The sequence below is a fragment of the Dioscorea cayenensis genome, unplaced genomic scaffold (genome assembly GCF_009730915.1).
Source record: "Dioscorea cayenensis subsp. rotundata cultivar TDr96_F1 unplaced genomic scaffold, TDr96_F1_v2_PseudoChromosome.rev07_lg8_w22 25.fasta BLBR01000185.1, whole genome shotgun sequence".
Lineage (NCBI taxonomy): Eukaryota > Viridiplantae > Streptophyta > Magnoliopsida > Dioscoreales > Dioscoreaceae > Dioscorea > Dioscorea cayenensis.
The window spans coordinates 43986-64333 of record NW_024086576.1 but is presented as its reverse complement, the minus strand read 5'-3'; the positions used below and the strand labels follow the sequence as shown (position 1 = coordinate 64333).

Genomic DNA, 20348 nt, shown 5'->3' with positions numbered 1-20348 from the left:
TTGGGGCAGAAAAGCTCATTTTTAATCTCTTTGATCAGAGTGATCATTGGAAGTGAGTGTGTGAAACTTATCTTTTATTGATTAATATTAATTTCTATCTTTTATTATATTTACTGTTTCTTATGAACATGGATGTTGTAAAGTTTGTGAAGATTTTTATAGATATAAATTACTAGACAAGTTCTAGTTAGTGCTGGATCAGGTGTTAGCAAATAGCTATATATAGAGACTATTGTTATCTTTGTTAATTATAATTCTCGTGTTATTAATACATTCTTCCATTGTTATCTTTGTTAATGCTACTTTAGAGATACAAAAATGCGCCCAGACCGACAGTGGATGTATCAAAGGAGAACAAGAGGATTTATTGATCCAACTTTTATAGATGGTGTAAATTCATTTGCGGAGTTTGTTAAAGCTCACCCGAATTGTCTTGATGGTCATTTGATGAGATGTCCATGCAACCATAAGAAATGTCGGAATCGGAATTTTTCGGATGCAGATACTGTTAAAGCGCACATTGCTAAGTACGGATTTGTGGAGAATTATGAAACTTGGATCCATCATGGTGAAAGTGATGATGGTGATACTTTTCGAAGACATGTGGTGGGAGACGTGTTCCAGCAAAATGTTGAGGATGAGAATATGTCTGCATTTGGGACAATGATTCATGATGCTGTAGGGCCTTCATTTCAAGCACATGATACTCAAGACAACCCAACTCCAGCAATTCAACATATTTATGATATGTTAAGAGCAGAACAACAAGAGTTATGGCCTAATAATCCTAATAGAATATCAAAATTATCTGTTGTTGCTCGCTTAATGAATTTGAAGGCAGAACATCATTTTTCTGAAAGATTATATGATGATTTTTGCCAATTGATTAAAGAATGCCTCCCAAGTAATAATGTTATGGTTGATGGATTCTATGAAACGAAGCAGTTAGTTAGAGGGTTGGGGTTACCCGTTGAGCAGATAGATTGTTGTAAAAGAGCATGCATGTTATACTGGGGTGAAGATAGTGAATTGATGAGTTGCAAATTATGTGGCCATGATAGGTACAAGAGAGGTAGAACTGATTGTGGAAACCGAAAAACAATGGTACCATATAAGAAAATGTTCTACTTCCCTTTGACCCCTCGTCTTCAAAGGTTATATGCATCTAATGCTACTGCTAAGCACATGAGATGGCATTTTGAGCATGAAGTGGAAAAGGATGGCGTAATGCGGCATTGCTCGGATTCTCCTGCATGGAAACACTTTGATAACATGCACCCATCATTTGCATCAGAATATAGGAATGTCAGATTGGGTTTATGTACAGATGGGTTCCAACCATTCGGGCAATCTGGTCAACAATACTCATCATGGCCGGTGATAGTCACACCATACAATTTACCACCATGGATGTGCATGAAAGATGAGTACATGTTCCTCTCTATAATTGTTCCGGGTCCATCAAATCCAAAGGATAGATTAGATGTGTTTTTACAACCTTTGATAGCTGAGCTAAAAGATTTATGGGAGATTGGAGTGGAGACTTATGATGTCGCAAGCAAACAGAATTTCACGATGAGAGCTGCATTGATGTGGACAATTAGTGATTTTCCAGCTTACTCAATGTTGTCTGGCTGGAGTACAGCGGGAAAACTAGCATGTCCATATTGCATGGAAGATTCAGATGCTTTCACTCTAACAAAAGGTGGGAAGACATCATGGTTCGATAATCATCGTAAGTTTTTACTGCCAAATCATCCTTACAGAAGAAACAAAAAGTGGTTCTTGAAGGGAAAATCAGTAAAGAAAGCTACACCTCAAGTGAAATTTGGACTTCAAATACTTGAAGAAATTGAGAGCTTCGGGATTCAAAAGGTCACAGAAATAGATGGAGAAGAAATAAATTCTGATATTAAAAAACATTGTAACAAATGTGGGTGGAAGAAAAGAAGTATATTTTGGGATTTGCCTTATTGGAAAACAAACCTCATTAGGCACAACTTGGATGTAATGCACATTGAGAAGAATTGCTTTGATAATATTTTTAACACCGTGATGAATGTATCTGGCAAATCAAAAGACAATGCAAAATCTAGAGAAGATTTGAAGGAATTTTGTGATAGGCCTGAGTTACATATGGATGAAATAAGAAAGAGATTTCCAAAGGCATGTTACATTCTTGATAGAAAACAAAAGGAAGAATTGTGCAACTGGTTGAGGGAGCTTAAATTTCCAGATGGATATGTCTCAAATATGGGTAGATGTGTGGACCAACGCAAATTGAAATTATTTGGCATGAAAAGCCATGATTGCCATGTTTTCATGCAACGATTGATACCCATTGCATTTCGAGAGCTACTTCCACCAAATGTATGGGAAGCATTGACAGAGTTGAGCATTTTTTTTAAAGATCTCAGTGCTCGAGTTATTAAAGAGGAGGATATGCAGAGATTGGAATGGGAAATCCCAATTATTTTGTGTAAGCTCGAAAGAATATTTCCTCCAAGCTTCTTTGATTGCATGGAGCATCTCCCAGTTCACTTACCGTATGAAGCACGAATTGCTGGACCAGTACAATATAGATGGATGTATCCCTTTGAAAGGTATAAATATGATTTTCTTTTAGAATTCCTATTAAATTTTCAAATATTTAACTGTAGTCATATATAATTTTAAGCTTTATAAAATAAAGGTATCTACGTAGATTGAAGAATAACGTGAAAAATAAAGCTCATGTTGAAGGATCAATTTGTAATGCATACCTTGTCGAAGAAATATCATCATTTTGTGCACATTACTTCGACTCACATATTCACACCAGACATCAAAAAGTGGGAAGGAATGATGACAATATTAATTTTGATATGCAAGCATATCCTGGAATTCTTTCAATTTTTAAACCATCTGGTAGGCATTTGTGTCCAGAAAAAACATGACGTTTAGATGAAAAGGAATATCATGCTGCTCGGACATATGTTTTATTAAACTGTGATGAAGTTCAACCACACATCAAGTAAGTCATAATAATATATTATACTGCTTCATTTTCAATTGATCGTAATAACTAACATTTATGATTTAGTTTATTTACCTCAATTCAGACAATATGAAGAATGGGTAAGGGCAAATCGACCTAATATTCAAGATCATGAAGTTGACCATCTATTGGAAACAGAATTTGCTTCGTGGTTTGATAATTATGTGAGTTCCCCAACCTAATCATATTAAAAGCATATAAAATTTTTTATTGTCTATTAATAACTTGATATGTTTATGTTTATATATAATACACAGGCACACCATCCTAGTTCAGGGATCATGAATGAATGGTTAAAATGCCTTGCCTCCAAACCAATGCATAAGGTTAAAACATACAATGGTTATTGTGTCAATGGCTACAAATTCCATACAGAAAACCGTGGATATTCTAAGAGCACAATGAATAGTGGAGTGTACATTAAGCGATTCAATTTATGTGCTAGTGAGCTCGAGTATTTTGGGAAGTTGGTCGAGGTGGTGAAATTGGAGTATGAAGGATGGCCAATGAAAGAGGTTGTATTATTTAAATGCACCTGGTTTGATCCGACACTACGAATTGGTACCAGGATTCACCCACAGTATAAGCTCATTGATGTTCATAAGAATAAAGCATTTAACAAATATGAACCATTTATTCTTGCAACTCAAGCTGCACAAGTTTTTTACTCACCATATCCTTCATTAAGGAAATCTTGTAATGATTGGTTAGCAGTTTGTGCAATTAAGGCCAGATCTATTGTGGAGATAGCTGGATCGCATGCATCATCAATTTGTAATGCTTTTCAAGAAGATGAAGTACAAGTACATGAAATTGAGAATCATGACGAAGAAGTATCTTTAAATTCTTCCGATGGTGCATTCATTGAAATTGATGGTGTGGATATTGAAGAAGAAGCAAGTCAACAAGGAGAAGTGAGCGAAGAAGAAGAGGAAGATGAAGTAGATGCTTTTCATGATGAAGATGAATACTAAAATACAATGTGATGTGTAAACTAGCTTTTTCATTTCACATTGCAAGGACTACAAATAGGATGTATTTGTTTAATGTATTTTTTCATTGTTGCAAATCCTTGATAGTTATTATAGATTTTGAATTTGTATTGTTAGTGTTAATTTATAGTTTTTTTTATAGATATGGCTGGGAGAAATCGTTCTTCCATTCGTCGGGGACGAAGTAGTATTCCTACATCTCAGGCAGAGTCTAGAGGGGCATCTATGTCATCTTCAGCTATTGTTGTACAGAGCGACACTACCCCCCCTACCCTTACTGCTCGTACCACTACTCCTGCTCCTATCTTTATACCATCTACTGTTGATCTTACTACAGCTTCTGTGCCTCCTCCTACAAGTACTACTCCAGCTACTATTCCACCTACTACAACAACATCTCCTTCAACTATTTTTGCTCCTATTGAGGATGCATCTACAGGTGATGGTGGCTCGTCACGCCGGGTTCGTATTTATGTGTTGTCTGACAGGTAAAAGAATTTATGTCAAGAAAGAAAAAAATTAAATATAAAAAATTTACATGCACATTTTTGTATTTTAAAATTAAACAAATCTTCATTAACATTCATTGTATGATGATTTTAGGTTTGTGCCGCATGGTCATGCCATTTCTAAATTTATTACTGAGAAAATGAAGGAGAGACAATACAAAGAAGGATACACATGGTCCAAAATTGATAAGCACACACATGATTTTTATTGGAGAGAGTTTAAGGTACAATTATGTTTTAATTTGTGCATTAAAATTTTTGTAATTGTCATATTATTTTAGTTGCATTAATTATTTGTAGTACTTATTGGTTTTCTTATTAATGAAGTAATTTTTAATTTTTTAAATGTTTTGATTCTTGCAGAAATATTATTATTGGCCCATAGAAGAAGATAATGCTATCAAAGCTGTTTGGGAAAAAGTCTGTCGAGGCCATTATAGTCGGAATTTATGTAGGTGGCACAAGTCTTACAAGAAGACCGGTAAGAAGCCCGTTTGGGTTGAAGATGAAATTTGGAACAAATGGTTGGAGCACTGGAACACAGAAGAGTTCAAGCATAAGTCCAAGCAAGGCTCCATTAATCGGTGTTCTGAGACAGGAGGCAACGGGGGTGGAATTAGTAGGCATCTAGGAGGCTCTAAGTCATTTGTTGAGCATGCTATAGACTTGGTAAATACTTCAAAATTTATTTGAGTTTTTTCCTTTCAGCATTCAAAAAAATATCATGGTTTAATTTTAAAGTTTTACATTGTCCTTATTAAGTAAACTTGTTATAATTTTTTATGATTTTATTTTATTAGAAGAAGACACTTCAAAGGACACCTACTGCATTTGATATCTTCTGCAAGACTCATGTGAATAAAGAAGGCAAAGGTGTTGATTCACGAGCACAAGCGGTTTATGTAATTTTCAAAATTTAGCTCATATTATTTTATTTATTTGTAAATTATTTCATACATGTTGTAATTGATATTATTATAATTAATTACAGGATGCTATGCAGAAGATGGTTGAGGCTGCTTCTCAAACATTATCAGATGACTCACAACCTTCACCGCTTGATATGGATGCTATGTACCTGGAGGCTTCTGGTGGAGAAAAGAAGAAGAGAGTTTATGGTCTTGGTTCTCATGCATTAAGCTTGTATCAAGAATCATTTAGTGGTGCTATATTAGCTTCCCCACCGCCTTCAGCATCTACAGTTCCTCCAGAGATTGTGTCTGAGATGGAGGGCATGAAAAAGAAAATGACAGATTTGGAAGAGCAAAACCTAAGTTTGATGCAACAGAACTAGAAGATGATGAGACAGATGCGCCGTGAGTGGAAGCGTATGCGAATGATGATGCAGTCTGGACCAGGCCAAACATCACAGCCTCTAGAGAATGATGATGATGATGATGATGATGACCTATAGTTATGACATGAGTATTTTCATTTGCCTTTGTGGATGTTACTAGTATTATATATGTTTTTTACTTGTCTTCGTGCACATTACTACTACTATATGTTTTCTTTTGTTTTATTCATGTTACTATGCATACATTTTGTTACTATGTTATATTTTGTTAAATACATTAGAATGTGTGTGCGCTATATTTTGTTACGATGATAATGCTAGAATTCATTACTGTACATGATAACAGGGTATTAGGGAATTTGTATTGGATTAGTGGTTGATCCAAAATGTTGTTGCAAATCTATTACAAATTTGCAACCAATTTGCAAGGGACTTGTTCTGCATCCATTGCAAATCTGTTTCAAATTTGTAACTAATTTGCAAGGGACATGTTTATGGATCCGTTTCAAATCTGTTACAAATTTTGTAACCAAATTACAAGGGACTTGTTATGGATTCATTGCAAAGTTGTTGCAAATTTAGGACCTTTTTGCAAAGAATTGGCATATATTTGAGAAATCCATTGCAAATCTATTGCAAATTTACAACACATTTGCAATGGATTTGTCTGGGATCAAAAGATCTGTTGCGAAGACCTTGCAAATTTGCAACCAAATTATAGCAGACTTTGCAATGGAATGGTTGCTAGTCTGTTACAATTCCATTACCAATTTATAATATATTTGCAACTGATCTAATGCTAATCCATTGCAAAAGTGTTGGCAATCCGTTGCAAACATTTTGCAACGGATTACTTCTCATTACAAAATTTTGCTACGAGCAAAATAGCAATGGCATTAATTGGTTGCAAAACCGTTACAAAATGTATAGTTGCAACAGAATTGCAATGGATTTGGCCGTTGCAAAACTGTAAAATTTTTGTAGTGTAAGAGTGATAGGAGATGTGGCTACTATGTCCCTTGAGACGCTAAGTTCGATGAAGATGGTTCACAGGGTTCAGACCATCCGAGGGACGGAGTAACGGGTCATGTCGACCGATGATCCAACTACTGTCGACACCGCTACCCCAGCCCCTCCATCACAGGCCACATTTTGTCGTCTGCAATCACGGTCGCCTCTTGACAAGGTCCCCTTGCGTATATCCCGCAAGTGCACGGGTTTGTCGAAGTAATAATCCCTGGTGAGCGGGTATCGAATCCACAGGGAGTAGGGAATAAAAATACTTAATTCGATTCTTAGCTATGTGAAAGATCAATGATGATGAGTGTGACAATGATTCAATTCTCAACAATAAAAGCAACAAATTAGAGAGCAAAATTAAAGAAGGGTATAAGGCAATCAATAAAGATGGGGTACCCGGATAATGCTCCGCCTAGGATAATTGTTTCAAGTGCAAGAACCCTCTATTATACTTCCTAATCAATGCAATGGTGAGTCGTGGAAATCCTTAATTACATAATCCCAAATATAAGGTCAACTATGCCTAACTCTATACATGACCCGGAGGAGAAATCGAACAATCTCAACACCTCGCACTCGTATAGAGTTGTAATGAGCTCTAGGGATTCCAAGTGATAAATCTCTTCCTAATTATAGACCTAACCCTTTGGTCCAGGTGGAAGGTTCCTAACCACAATTGAGCCTTAGATACTAAGATCACCTCAACGCTTCACTCCGTTGCACGCGCAACTAAGCCCCAGCGGAAGTTCATCCCTTAGACCATTCTCTCTATTATGACCGCAAAGAACTTGAGGAACGGAGGTAGAATCTATCACGTCGGAGGTGAAAGGGGATGCTCCTGTACCTCTCGACTCACCCTCTCAACCCTCTCCAACCTAGCTTTGTCTAACGCTCGTGGTGTGTCACTCACTCACAAAGTTACCAACAAGAACTCTCAACCCTAGTGTCACTCTAGGGGAAATGTTCATACAATCAAGCATTTAAGGTTGGAACTCACAATAAACATCAATTTATTGAAAGCATAATAAAGAGATTCAAAGAAACGAATACATCTTAGGGTTCACAAATACCCGAGTACCCACTAGGGGTTTAGCTCTCCATGGAGCTAAGTACAATCAAAGAAATAGAATGTAAAAGCAATGAATCCATAAAGAAACCCCCTCGATAATCGTGTCGATGGTCTTGTGGAAAGTCCTCTACTCGTCATCCAAGAATTTCCTCGTCCGGTATAGGATGCGCCTCGACGGAAGCTCCCCTACCAACCTTCTTCCCAAGGAATGACGATGTCGGAGTCATAGAACCTCTCCAAAACCTTGGCCAATACCCCTCAAAACCCTAGCCGAAGCCCTCTCTCAAGTTGGGGAAAAGATGGAGAAAAGAATACTAAAATCGGGGCTGATTTGGCTTTAAATAAGGCTGGAATCAGGCGACTACACGGGCGTGGATGCTTCACGCGCCCATGCGGAATTTCCACACGGGCGTAGATAATTTCCACACGCCCGTGTGGATTCTCTGAACTCTTGTTTTTCTCGGCCGGTAGTGAGCAGTCTTTGCTACTGACCTTGCTACAATGTTCTACTACAGTATCCGGCCTAAATAGCTTCCCTAATCCATACTTTCATCGGAGTAACGCAAACAGGCACGTTCACGTCGTGGATCACTTGCTTCTTCAATGATAGGTACGTTGGTGGAGCTCTTGTTCTATGTGCATAAGTCGGAATGCTCGAGTGTGGCGACTTTTGTGCCCTCCAAATGGATGTGCCAAACTCGAATCACGAGGAGGTTGGCACACACTCTAGCATCTCACATCGACCTATGTCTTCGCATTTGAACCTTAACAAGATTTCCTCCAACATCGGTGCATTGTAATCCACATTGGCTTCTTTCCTTTATACTTGGCCTCACAACCCTACCTGCACGAAAATAACATAAAAACACAAATATTAGTGTAAAAACCTGAGAAAAGTAATGCTCAACATAAGGAATGAACGCTTCGCATTCATATCGCACAAGCACTTATCACTTCTCCATGCTCTTGAGCCAATTTTTTATTCATCTGCTGAGTTCTGATGGGTGTAGCAGAGTGTGATGTGCATCCCTGAGCACATGGGGGTGCGGTTATCTCCGTAGCCTACCTTCCCTGTGTGGCCTACTCGACATATTGAAGTGGATACTGCAAACTTGGGGGATTCAGATGCCTCTGCCACCCCCTCTAATGACGATTCAACGATCCTTGTTTTTCTTTATTTTCTTTTAGTGATCTGTGTTTGTTTCTCTTTGTTTTCTTTTAGTGATATTTGCTTTATACTTCAGTCATCATGGGGAGTCCCCTCTTTTACTGACATTTTGGTGTTTACTTTCATATATATGACATTATCATTTTGTTAATTATGTATGCTTCCCTTGTGTCCCACTCTGTATTTCAGGGATTGTGTCAGTGTTTGGAGTTGGCAGTATGTGAGAGTGGCACCATCACTCTCCGTGTTTGGATTTGGGGAATAGCACACCTATCAAGAGTGGCACCATTTTTCTCTTCATCCAGGGCAGTGGCTTAACCCTTTCCCCTAACCTTTTCCTTATTTTGTTTGCATCGCATATTTACATTGATGACAATGTAATTTTTAAGTGTGGGGGAGGGTTGCATGCTCGTAGTTGATGAGTGCTTTGCTTATGATGATCTATAATTAGTTATTGGTGATTTTTAAACCTAGGGGGGATGTGTGTGTGTGTTGGTAGCCATCTTAGCTAAGTCATGACTTGCTTTTACTTCCTTAAACTAAAAACCTTGTCACCTGACCCTAATTATGGTTCAACATGTCCTTGTGTTAAAAAAAAAACTTTGGAAAGTCGGATTCCTCTTTAGGAATGCCCTACCAATTATCCTATAAAGTTTTGTCTTGCGAAAAAAGATGGCGTAAAAGAGCTATCACCTTAGATGAGTGAAAGCCACTCTTGAGTAGTCAAATTTTGGGCATCATAAATGTACATTTGATGACCTACTAGGGGAAAAAGGCTACGTCTAGGGGTGTATAAAGCTACTACCCATTGAGCATTGTTTCATTTTAATTTCTTGTGACCATGGGGAACATAAGTTAGGGTTCTCAAATGCATACGTAGTAGGTTCTTGGAAGGAAGAGCATAGTTATTGTTGTGCATCTACGTTCTTACTAAATCCTGTGTTCCCTCTTTGTTAAAAATTTTCACCATTTTCTTGAGATCAGAAGCATTGCACTCATCTCTTCTATTGTTGAGTATTTGGTGATTGCTTGAGGACAAGCAACAACTCAAGTGTGGGGGTATTTGATGAGTGCACTTTATATACATGTTTTCATTCCCTAAATCCATCAATTCCCTTGTTCTCAATATGGTAATTCGACTTTTCATATTTCATTCCTTCATGTTCCAATGTGTTTTCCGTGAGTAATTTTCATTTATGAGAGTGCTTAAGAGTATCCCAAGTCATTAGAATAAAAAATGAGGTCAATCGGACACCAATTGAGTCGTTTAGAGCCATTTTTTTATAGGCTGAATGGGCATGATGGGGTCCATACGGGCGGGCCGTATGGTGGCCGTATGGGGGTCGGTATGTGATGAAATTTTAAGGTTTAAAAACCATTTTTGTCATCTTTTCCTCATTCTTTGTACACACTTCCTTAGACCCTTTTCTCCTCCACTTTCCTCCTTCTCTAGAACCTTCATCCCCACTTCTCAAACCCATCATTCTTGCCTTGAATCAAGAAGAAAACTCGAAGATTTCTCCTTCCTCTCTTGAGAAGAGCTTTCCTTAGGGTTTTTGAGAAGCTTTGAGATAAGGGTATATTTCATTTGATCTTCTCCTTCTTCCTTTCTCTCTTATTTGGATTTTCTTTGAAGTTATTGATGGAAAATCATGGGTTTTATTTAGATTTAAAGAATAGAAGAAGATTGAAGTTGTATGACCTTGAATTCATTGTGATTTGAGAAAGATCTTCATGTTTTTAACCATTTTGAGCATTGTTCTTCATTTCAATTGATCAAGTCATTGATGAGGTTTCATTGCTTGTTTTGGTTGTTTAAATGCTTCTAGGAGATGAGACTTCAATCAAGGGAAAAGAGCCGATGGAGAAGTAATACAGGGGTGTTTTAGCTCGCCAAGTTTGTGAGTGGGATTTATTAAATTATGGACTATAAATCATCCATATTTTTCAAATGTTTAAGTTTCCTTGGCCTTCAGTGATAATTTATTGTTGCTAATACTCTTGGAATATTTTCTAAGCATTTAGAAACTATGATGATTTATTATTTGACTTATTTAAAGAAATATATGAAAAGTAAATGTTACTTGTGATTGGAAATTCTATGTTTTGGGTCATATGTTTTGAAGTGTGTATTTTCGAGAAAACTTTATGCCTTGGTTATGATGACTAGATGAGTTGTGCAAACTAAGTTGAATTTCATTATGATGATGTTATTCTTATGGTATACTTTCAAAGGTTGCTCTTATACCATGATGAAAAAGAATTACTTTGGAGGGGTACGATCCATTGACTTAGTCGTTTGAAATCATGGTTGAAATTTTTAAATGATATATTTAGAATATTTTCTATAATGTTATTTGTGTTTAAAAAACTTAGTTTTTGAAATGCATCTTCAAGGAATTATTGAAATTTGTGTCTTCCTATATGAAAAGATTTGTTTCATGGTTAGCAAAACATTTATTTGATTTGATATGTGCAAATTACTCATTCTTGGAGTGAGGATGGTTTATGTGAAAAGTTGTGAATTTAAGATGAAAATGATTTTACAATTCCTTTAAATGATATGTCAATATGTTTTTTGAAGTTTATTGAATTGTTTTCTATGGTATTTGAAAACAATATTTGGGATCATGACTGAGTTCGTTCAAAGGTACTTTCAAGAATGTCGTATTGTGTTTAAAAACTTTATCATTGTGTTTTAAATATTCTAAAAATGCATGTTTTCATGAAAGTTGGGGCTCTTGTTATGGTATTGATTGAGTTTATGTGATAAGAGCCCTTTGCGCATATCCTGTAAGTGCACGGGTTTATCGAAGTAATAATCCCGGATGAGCGGGTATTGTATCCACAGGGAGTAGGGAATAAAAACACTTAATTCGCTTCTTAGCTATGTGAAAGATGAATAGTGATATGTGTGACAATGACTCAATTCTCAAAACTAAAAAACAACAAGTAAGAGAGCACAAGTAAAGGAGAAGGTAAGACAATCGATAAAGATGGGGTACCCAGATATTGCTCCACCTAGGACAATCATTTCAATTGCAAGAACCCTCTATTATGCTTCCTAATCAATGCAAGTGAGTCGTGGAAATCCTTAATTACATAGTCCCAAATCTAAGGTCAACTATGCCTAACTCTATAAATGTCCCGGAGGAGAGATTGAATAACCTCTCAACCTCGCACTCGCATAGAATTGCAATAAGTTCTAGGGATTCCAAGTGATATATCTATTCGTAATTGTAGACCTAACCCTTTGGTCCAGGTGGAAGGTCCCTAACAACAATTAAGCCCTAGATACTAAGATCACTTCTGCGCTTCACTCCGTTGCACCCGCAACTAAGCCCCAGTGGAAGGTCATCCCTTAGACCATTCACTCTATTGTGGCCACAAAGAACTCGAGGAACGGAGGTAGAATCTAACACATTGGAGGGGAAAGGGGACGCTCCTGTACCTCTCGACTCACCCTCTCAACCCTCTCCAACCTAGCTTTGTCTAACACTCGTGGTGTGTTACTCACTCACAAGGTTACTAACAAGAACTCTCAACCCTAGTGTCACTCTAGGGGAGTATTCACACAATCAAGCATTCAAGGTTGGAACTCACAATAAACATCAATTAATTGAAAGCATAGTAAAGAGATTCAAAGAAATGAATACATCTTAGGGTTCACAAATACCCAACTACCCACTAGGTGTTTAGCTCTCCATGGAGCTAAGTACAATCAAAGAAATATAATGTAAAAGCAATGAATCTATAGAAAATCCCCTCGATAGTCATGTCGATGGTCTTGTGGAAAGTCCTCTACTCGTCGTCCAAAGATCCCCTTGTCTGGTATAGGATACGCTTTGACGGAAGCTCCCCTACCAACGTTCTTCCAAAGAGATGACGATGTCGGAGCCGTAGAACCTCTCCAAAACCCTAGCGAATACCTCTCAAAACCTTAGCCAAAGCCCTCTCTCAAGTTGGGGAAAAGATGGAGAAAAGAATGCTGAATCGGTGCTGAATCGGCTTTAAATAGGGCTGAAATCGGTGCTGAATCGGCTTTAAATAGGATTTCCTCCAAAATTGGTGCATTATGATCCACATTGGCTTCTTTCCTTCATAATTAGCCTCATAACCCTACCTGCATAAAAGTAACATAAAAACACACATATTAGTGTAAAAACCTGAGAAAGGTAATGCTTAATATAAGGAAAGAATACTTCACATTCATATCGCACAAGCACTTATCAAACTCCCCCACACTTAAGCTTTTGGTTTAGTTGATGGGGAAGATGATGGAAATACCGAAGGGGCTTGAGGAGTCCTCGGTCGCAAGACAAATGATGAGGCGACGTCTCGCTCTAAGATCTGCTGTAGTGCGTCGAAATGTGCCATGAACTCTGTATACTGAGCAGCCTGTGTGGCCCTAATCTCGGCAATCTCTGCTCGGGCCTCAACAACCTCTGTCTGTATAACTCCTAAAGTACTCTCGAGCCTCTCAAAGCGATCATGGGCTCGAGATGATGAAAACATACGTACGGGGGGGCGCGTCTGATAAGTGCTTGTGTGATATGAATACGAAACATTCTTTCCTTATGTTGAGCATTACTTTTCTCAGGTTTTTACATTAATATGTGTGTTTTTATGTTACTTTTACGTAGGTATGGTTGTGAGGCTGAGTATGAAGGAAATAGGCCAATGTGGATCATAATGCACCTATTTTGGAGGAGATCTTGCTAAGGTTCAAACGCGAAGACATAGGACAGGTGTGAGATGCTAGAGTGTGTGCCAACTCCTCACATTCGAGTGAGCACATCCATTTGGAGGGGCACAAAGGCAGTCACACTCAAGCATTCCATCTTATGCATATAAGAACAGGAGCTCCACCAACATATATATCATTGAAGAAGCAAGTGATTCACGACGGGAACGTGTGCTCGTTTGCGTTACCCCGATGAAAGTATGGAATTCGGAAGTTATTCAGGGCGAATACTGTAGTAGAGCACTGCAGCAAGCAATGTAGCAGCACTGTTTATAGCCGGTCGAGAAATTAGAGAAACCGAAAATCCACACGGGTATGTGGAAATTATCCACGCCCATGTGGAAATTCTTCACAGGCGCGTGTAGCGTCCATGCCCGTGGAGTTGCCCGATTCCAGCCCTATTTAAAGCCGATTCAGCCCCGATTTTGGTATTCTTTTCTACATCTTTTCCCCAACTTGAGAGAGGGCTTCGACTAGGGTTTTGAGGGGTATTGGCCAAGGTTTTGGAGAGGTTCTACGGCTCCGACATCGTCATTCCTGAGGAAGAAGGTTGGTAGGGGAGCTTCCGTCGAGGCGTATCCTATACTGGACGAGGGAATCCTTGGACGATGAGTAGAGGACTCTCCGCAAGACCATCGACAAGACCATCGAGGTGGTTTCTTTATAGATTCATTGCTTTTACATTCAATTTCTTTGATTGTACTTAGCTCCATGGAGAGCTAAACCCCTAGTGGGTACTTGGGTGATTGTGAACCCTAGGATGTATTCGTTTCTTTGAACTTCTTTATTATGCTTTCAATAAATTGATGTTTATTGTGAGTTCCAACCTTGAATGCTTGATTGTATGAACATTTCCCCTAGAGTGACACTAGGGTTGAGAGTTCTTGTTGGTAACCTTGTGAGTGAGTGACACACCACGAGTGTTAGACAAAGCTAGGTTGGAGAGAGTTGAGAGGGTGAGTCGAGAGGTACAGGAGCGTCCCCTTTCCTCTCCGACGTGATAGATTCTACCTCCGTTCCTCGAGTTCTTTGCGGCTATAATAAAGTGAATGGTCTAAGGGATGAACTTCCGCTGGGGCTTAGTTGTGCGTGCAACGGAGTGAAGCATTGAGGTGATCTTAGTATCTAGGGCTTAATCATGGTTAGGGACCTTCCAGCTGGACCAAAGGGTTAGGTCTATAATTAGGATACGATTTATCACTTGGAATCCCTAGAGCTCATTGCAACTTTATTCGAGTGCGAGGTTGAGAGGTTATTTAATCTCTCCTCCGGGACATGAATAGAGTTAGGCATAGTTGACCTTAGATTTGGGACTATGTATGTAAGGATTTTCATGACTCACCATTGCATTTATTAGGAAGCATAATAGAGAGTTGCACTTGAAATGATTTTCGTAGGTGAAGCATCATCAGAGTACCCCATCTTTATCGATTGCCTTACCTCCTCCTTACTTTTACTCTCTTACTCGTTGTTTTTAATTGTTGAGAATTGAATCATTATCACACTTATCATTGTTGATACTCCACATAGCTAAGAATCGAATTAAGTGTCTTTACTCCCTACTCCCTGTGGATTCGACCCCGCTCACCCGGGATTATTACTTCGACAAACCTGTGCACTTGCGGGATATACGCAAGGGGACCTTGTTAGCGTCCTCTGCCACTGAGGGTGCCTCAGTCTCCATCAATACTGGCTGAGACTCGAGAGCAGGCTGAGATGCCACGGCCTCATCACCCTCGTCCACAGCTGTCTCTGGAGTCGGTAGAACTAAGGCGTAAACCCCTGTCCGAACTCTCTGTACCATCCCCATCAATCTCAGTGTTTCCATGGCCATGGGAGCAGGTATAGTCACCTTCTCAGCTTCTCTAATCACGTCAAGTAATCCCATACCAACGACTAATCTCGTGATATAGGGGTCTGAGAAAATCAATCCAAGTCTGGCATACTCCCCCTGGTGTCGTATGTACTCTGCCAAGATATGCCCTAAGTGTATCGGTGTACGCCGCACCATCGAGTATAGATATAAAAGTTCTGTCGGCTAAGCACACCAGTACTGTCGCCTCGCTCGCTCACTGATCTACTCAGAATAGTATGAATGTATATGTAGCTAGGGCAAGAAAGGCAACTAGCCTTTGAAACCCAGGCTCATACTGCCCCTTCCCACATAATACGGTGTACGCACGCTGCGGAGTCAAACTCCCAGGATAATCTGTGGGCAGCTGCTTATACTTCTCTGTCTCCGTATAAGCCGCATCATATAACTCCATCAAGATCACAAACTGAGTCATACTTAAGCTATGATGCTGTCCGAGGGCTCTGAACTGAATAGTACCAGTGTTGCCAAAACTAGAGTATGAGCGATCGAACTCGAACGAGGCTAACACCTCGAGCGTCAGTATGCGGATGACCGGGTCTCTGATCGATAGTAAACGGTCCCAGCTACCAACCGCAAGCATATCCTCGATCTCTTTTGCCATATCCTCAGCTAACTGAATCTCCCTGAGTGTTCTAATGTCAGGGATTCTTGTCTGGCCAAATTTGAGGCTAGACAACCGCTCGAACCTCACCTGATGCTCAGGAATGGTAAAACTCATACTCTCGGGTTCGGGAGATGGCTCACGCGGCCGCTTATCAGCTTGCTTCTTCGATCGAGGTGCCATAATCTGCAAAATTTGAAAGGAAATCAATCAAACAAGTTAATTAAAAAAAAAAAATACTACAGAAATCCACACGGTCGTGCGGAATTTCCGCACGCCCGTGTCGATCCCCTGGGCATGAAAATCGCACGGCCGCACCTCAAAAATACAAAAATACAACGTACAATTACTTCTAACTCCGTTCTAAACATGAATAATCATTCTAATTAAAGAAACGAAGCATTATTAACTAGATTCATCGAAGAAAATCATGAATTAACGAAGAAAATCAAGAATAGGTCTTATCGTCGAGTTGAGATGAGAGAATTTAGATTCGGCCCGAAAACCTCATATAAATCCTACCAAATCGGCACTAGGGGATTAGGAAATGATGTGAGAGTTCTCTCAGATGAGCGGAGGATGTGAAGAAGAAGAGGAACAGCTATCCTTTAAAAAGATATCGTACCTCTTGGCGTTCTCTGCATCCGCACGGGCGTGCGGAAATTACCCACGCCTGTGCGCCTCTATAAAAGAACCGCACAGGTCAGTTGCACGCCCCTGTTTGCTCTCGGGAGAAACACCCACTGACTCTGAATGCTCTCGCACGGGCGTGCAGAAAATACCCACGCCCGTACGCCCGACCCACAGGGGCAGCCGCACGCCCCTGTGGCTTCTCTAGACATCCAAGAAAATTCCTAAGTGTTCTGCACGCCCGTGCGGAAATACCGCACGGGCATGGACATTCACAGGTCCAACTCACAGAGGCAAGTGCACGCCCCTATGTCTTCTCGGAATAGAGAGAGCTCCTCTGCAGAGATTCGTACAGGCGTGCGGAAATTATCCACGCCCGTGCGAAGTTCACAAGGTCACCCACAGGGACGAATTCACACGCCCGTGTGCTCTCGGGATAATCAACCAAACTCTGCAGAAAATCACACGGCCGTGCAAAAAGTACCCACGGGCGTGCGATATTCTCATGGTCGTTCACAGGTGCAGCCGCACGCCCCTGCGCCTTCTCTGGATGAGCTCGCAGTGTAAGTCCACGGGCGTGCGGAAATACCACACGCCCGTGCGTTTTCCCTGGATGCCTTAGAAAAACCTGGAGGCTCTGCAGAAAATTTCTGAACATGTTTACACACTCAGAGCCTGCCCTATTATGCAAGTTTTACCAGTGAAAAACATGAAATAAAGCTCAAATGACCCAACTTTGCCAAATCTACATGAAAACACACGATGAATACTCAAAACCTCAAATAAAATCACAGCACAAGCATCTAAAAATCTAGACACCAACACTCAACAATTTATTCATGCAGACACTACATTATTTGACTAAGAAGAATAGTAAACACTTGGGTTACCTCCCAAGAAGCGCTTGTTTAACGTCACTAAGCTTGACGTACCTTGTCTTACCTCACGGGGGCTCATAGATGAATGATGCTCTCTTACCCATGACTTGGAAGCATGATGAGCACAATCTCTTGAAGGTAGAGGGTGTATTATCAGGCTTGGGGCCATCTAGCAATGGTTCATCCAACTTTTACGGTTCACGTACGTCTCCAATAGCCTTGGAGCATTTCTGGTGGGGTCTCCTAGCCCGCTTCATTTTCCGAAGCACCTTCTTCAAGATCCTCGGGGTAGATGGAACTTCTTCCATCGAACAAAGCGTCATTACTTCTTCATAATCCTCCTCTTGGTCGAACAAACCCTCGTCCGGGTCCGGATTGAACATTTCCTGCATGTATTCATCAATAATCTCATCAGTAGTGTCTAGAAAATATAAAGTGTCATCAAAATCAAGAGAATGCCTCATGGCTTCAGCAAGGCGGTATGTGAGCTTGTCATCTCCAACTCTCAAAGTTAGCTCTCCACCGTCCATGTCAATCAATGCCTTGGAAGTCCGTAAGAATGGCCTCCCAAGTATCAAGGGTATATCCGCATCGTCATCGACGTCTAGCACCACAAAGTCTACAGGAAATATATACTTGTCCACCTTGACAAGTACATCTTCGATGATACCCCTCGGATGTCTCACCGTTCGGTCTGGCAATTGCAAAGTCATCCGAGTGGGCCCAGGCTCACCCAAGCCTAACTTTCAAAAGAAGGTGTATGGCATGACGTTGATGCTGGTCCCTGAGTCCGCCAATGCCATTTTTTCACCCATATTGCCAATGCTACACGGAATGATGAAGCTTCCCCGGTCTTTCTTCTTGTTGGGCATGTTCTTTTGCAACACCGCCGAGCATGAAGCATCTAGAATGACCGAAGCACTCTCCTCCAACTTCATCTTGTTGGTCAACAAGTCTTTCAAGAACTTCGCATACTTAGGCATTTGGGCCAATGCCTCAACAAAAGGAATATTGATGTGGAGTTGCTTGAATAAACTCAGGAACTTTTTGCACTGTTCATCCCCTTGGTCATTCTTCAATCTAAAGAGATAAGGGATTCTTGGCTTGAATGGTGGGGGTGCCACCTCCTTCTTTTTGCTTGTTCCCTCTTCTACCTTTATAACCTCGGGTGCGTGTTCTTTTGGCATCTCACCCGGAAGCTTACCTTCAACCTCATGACCATTTCTCAAAGTGATCACCTTCACCTGCTCTCTAGGGTTGGTCTTTTTATTGCTCGGCAAGCTTCCATATGGTCTTTCAGAGAGAGACTTCGCAATTCGCCCCACCTGATTTTCAAGGTTATGTAAAGAGGCGGTGTGGTTGCGAAGTGTGGCCTCAACTGATTCAAACCTTGTATTTGCAGATTGCACAAATCTAGTCAAGGCCTTCTCCAAATCATTCATTCGCGTTTCCAAACCTGAAACTCTGTTTTCCACATGTGGGGCTTGTTATTGTGGTTGGAAACCCGGTGGCCCCATGGCCTTTGGTGGACCCTGATTGCTCCATAAGAAATTGGGATGATTCTTCCAACCCGGATTGTAGGTATTGCTATATGGGTTTCCTTGAGGTCTCATGCCATTACCTACAAAATTAACTTTCTACACCGAAGATACATCACCAATAAAGATCGGGCAATCGGAGAGAGCATGTCCTCCACCACACCCGTTGCAATTCGTCACGGCCGTTACTCTATTTGAAGTTAGAAGATCTAACTTCTTACTCAAATTTTCCACTTGAGCCACCAATGAAGTTACTGCATCTATCTCATGGAGACCGGCCACCTTTTTCTTCTCCCTAGCATTTCATTGGTAGCTGTTTAACCCCATTTCTTCAATTAACCGGCGGGCCTCATCGGGGGTCTTGCTACCTAAGGTACCTCCTGCTGCCGCATCCAAGAGTTGCATTGTACTCAGGTTCAAACCATTGTAAAAGGTCTGAATAAATCATCCACTCTGGAAATCCGTGTTGCGGGCACTTTCTCAGGAGCTCCTTGAACCTTTCCCATGTCTCAAATAGAGACTCCAATTCCAACTGAACAAAGGATGAGATCTCATTCCTATGCTTCTCGGATTTTCTGGGATGGAAATAATGGGCAAGAAAAGCTTCTAACATCTCCTCCCATGTGATAATTGATGCTTTAGGTAATGAGTGTAGCCACTACTTTGCTATTCCCTTTAGGGAAAATGGGAAGCCTCGCAACTTGATGGCATCATCCGTCACCCCGTTTATCTTCAGCATATCACACACCTCAAGAAAACTCTCTAAATGACTATTTGGATCATCATCGGCCAAACCATTGAACTGTGTGGATTGCTGTAACATGTGGATGAATGCCGGCTTCAGCTCGAAGTTCTAAGCTGTAATCGAGGGACGCACAATACTCGATTGTGTCCCCATCACCGAAGCTCTAGCATAATCGGATAATGTCCGCTGTTGCTCATTCTGTTCTGCCATGTTTTCAGATTCTTCCACTTCCAAATCAGCTATA

At 40.4% G+C, this 20348-nt stretch overlaps 2 protein-coding genes and 1 non-coding gene across 3 annotated transcripts; all 3 read left to right on the top strand.

Annotated features, from left to right (window-relative positions):
* Positions 1 to 318: 318 nt before the first annotated feature.
* LOC120253740 lies at positions 319 to 4011 on the top strand. Its single transcript, XM_039262002.1, has 3 exons — positions 319 to 2588; positions 3102 to 3201; positions 3295 to 4011. The coding sequence occupies exons 1-3, from the start codon at positions 319 to 321 to the stop codon at positions 4009 to 4011; spliced, it is 3087 nt and encodes a 1028-aa protein (XP_039117936.1).
* A 162-nt stretch (positions 4012 to 4173) lies between these two features.
* Positions 4174 to 5832, top strand: LOC120253738. Its single transcript, XM_039262001.1, has 5 exons — positions 4174 to 4517; positions 4633 to 4762; positions 4902 to 5207; positions 5339 to 5440; positions 5530 to 5832. Exons 1-5 carry the CDS (start codon positions 4174 to 4176, stop codon positions 5830 to 5832), a joined length of 1185 nt encoding a protein of 394 aa, XP_039117935.1.
* Positions 5833 to 19817: 13985 nt separating this feature from the next.
* On the top strand, positions 19818 to 19924 carry LOC120253741. The gene has a single exon (XR_005534386.1). It is a non-coding gene; the product is annotated as a small nucleolar RNA R71 (small nucleolar RNA).
* Positions 19925 to 20348: the final 424 nt, after the last annotated feature.

Excerpts from the sequence above, each read along its gene's own strand:
- LOC120253740 (XM_039262002.1), top strand. The coding sequence starts at position 319 with ATGCGCCCAGACCGACAGTGGATGTATCAAAGGAGAACAAGAGGATTT. Across the intron at positions 2,589-3,101 it reads CCAGTACAATATAGATGGAT|ACAATATGAAGAATGGGTAA; the intron begins GTATCCCTTTGA and ends ACCTCAATTCAG. Across the intron at positions 3,202-3,294 it reads CTTCGTGGTTTGATAATTAT|GCACACCATCCTAGTTCAGG; the intron begins GTGAGTTCCCCA and ends TATAATACACAG.
- LOC120253738 (XM_039262001.1), top strand. The coding sequence starts at position 4,174 with ATGGCTGGGAGAAATCGTTCTTCCATTCGTCGGGGACGAAGTAGTATT. Across the intron at positions 4,763-4,901 it reads TTTATTGGAGAGAGTTTAAG|AAATATTATTATTGGCCCAT; the intron begins GTACAATTATGT and ends TGATTCTTGCAG. Across the intron at positions 5,441-5,529 it reads CACGAGCACAAGCGGTTTAT|GATGCTATGCAGAAGATGGT; the intron begins GTAATTTTCAAA and ends AATTAATTACAG.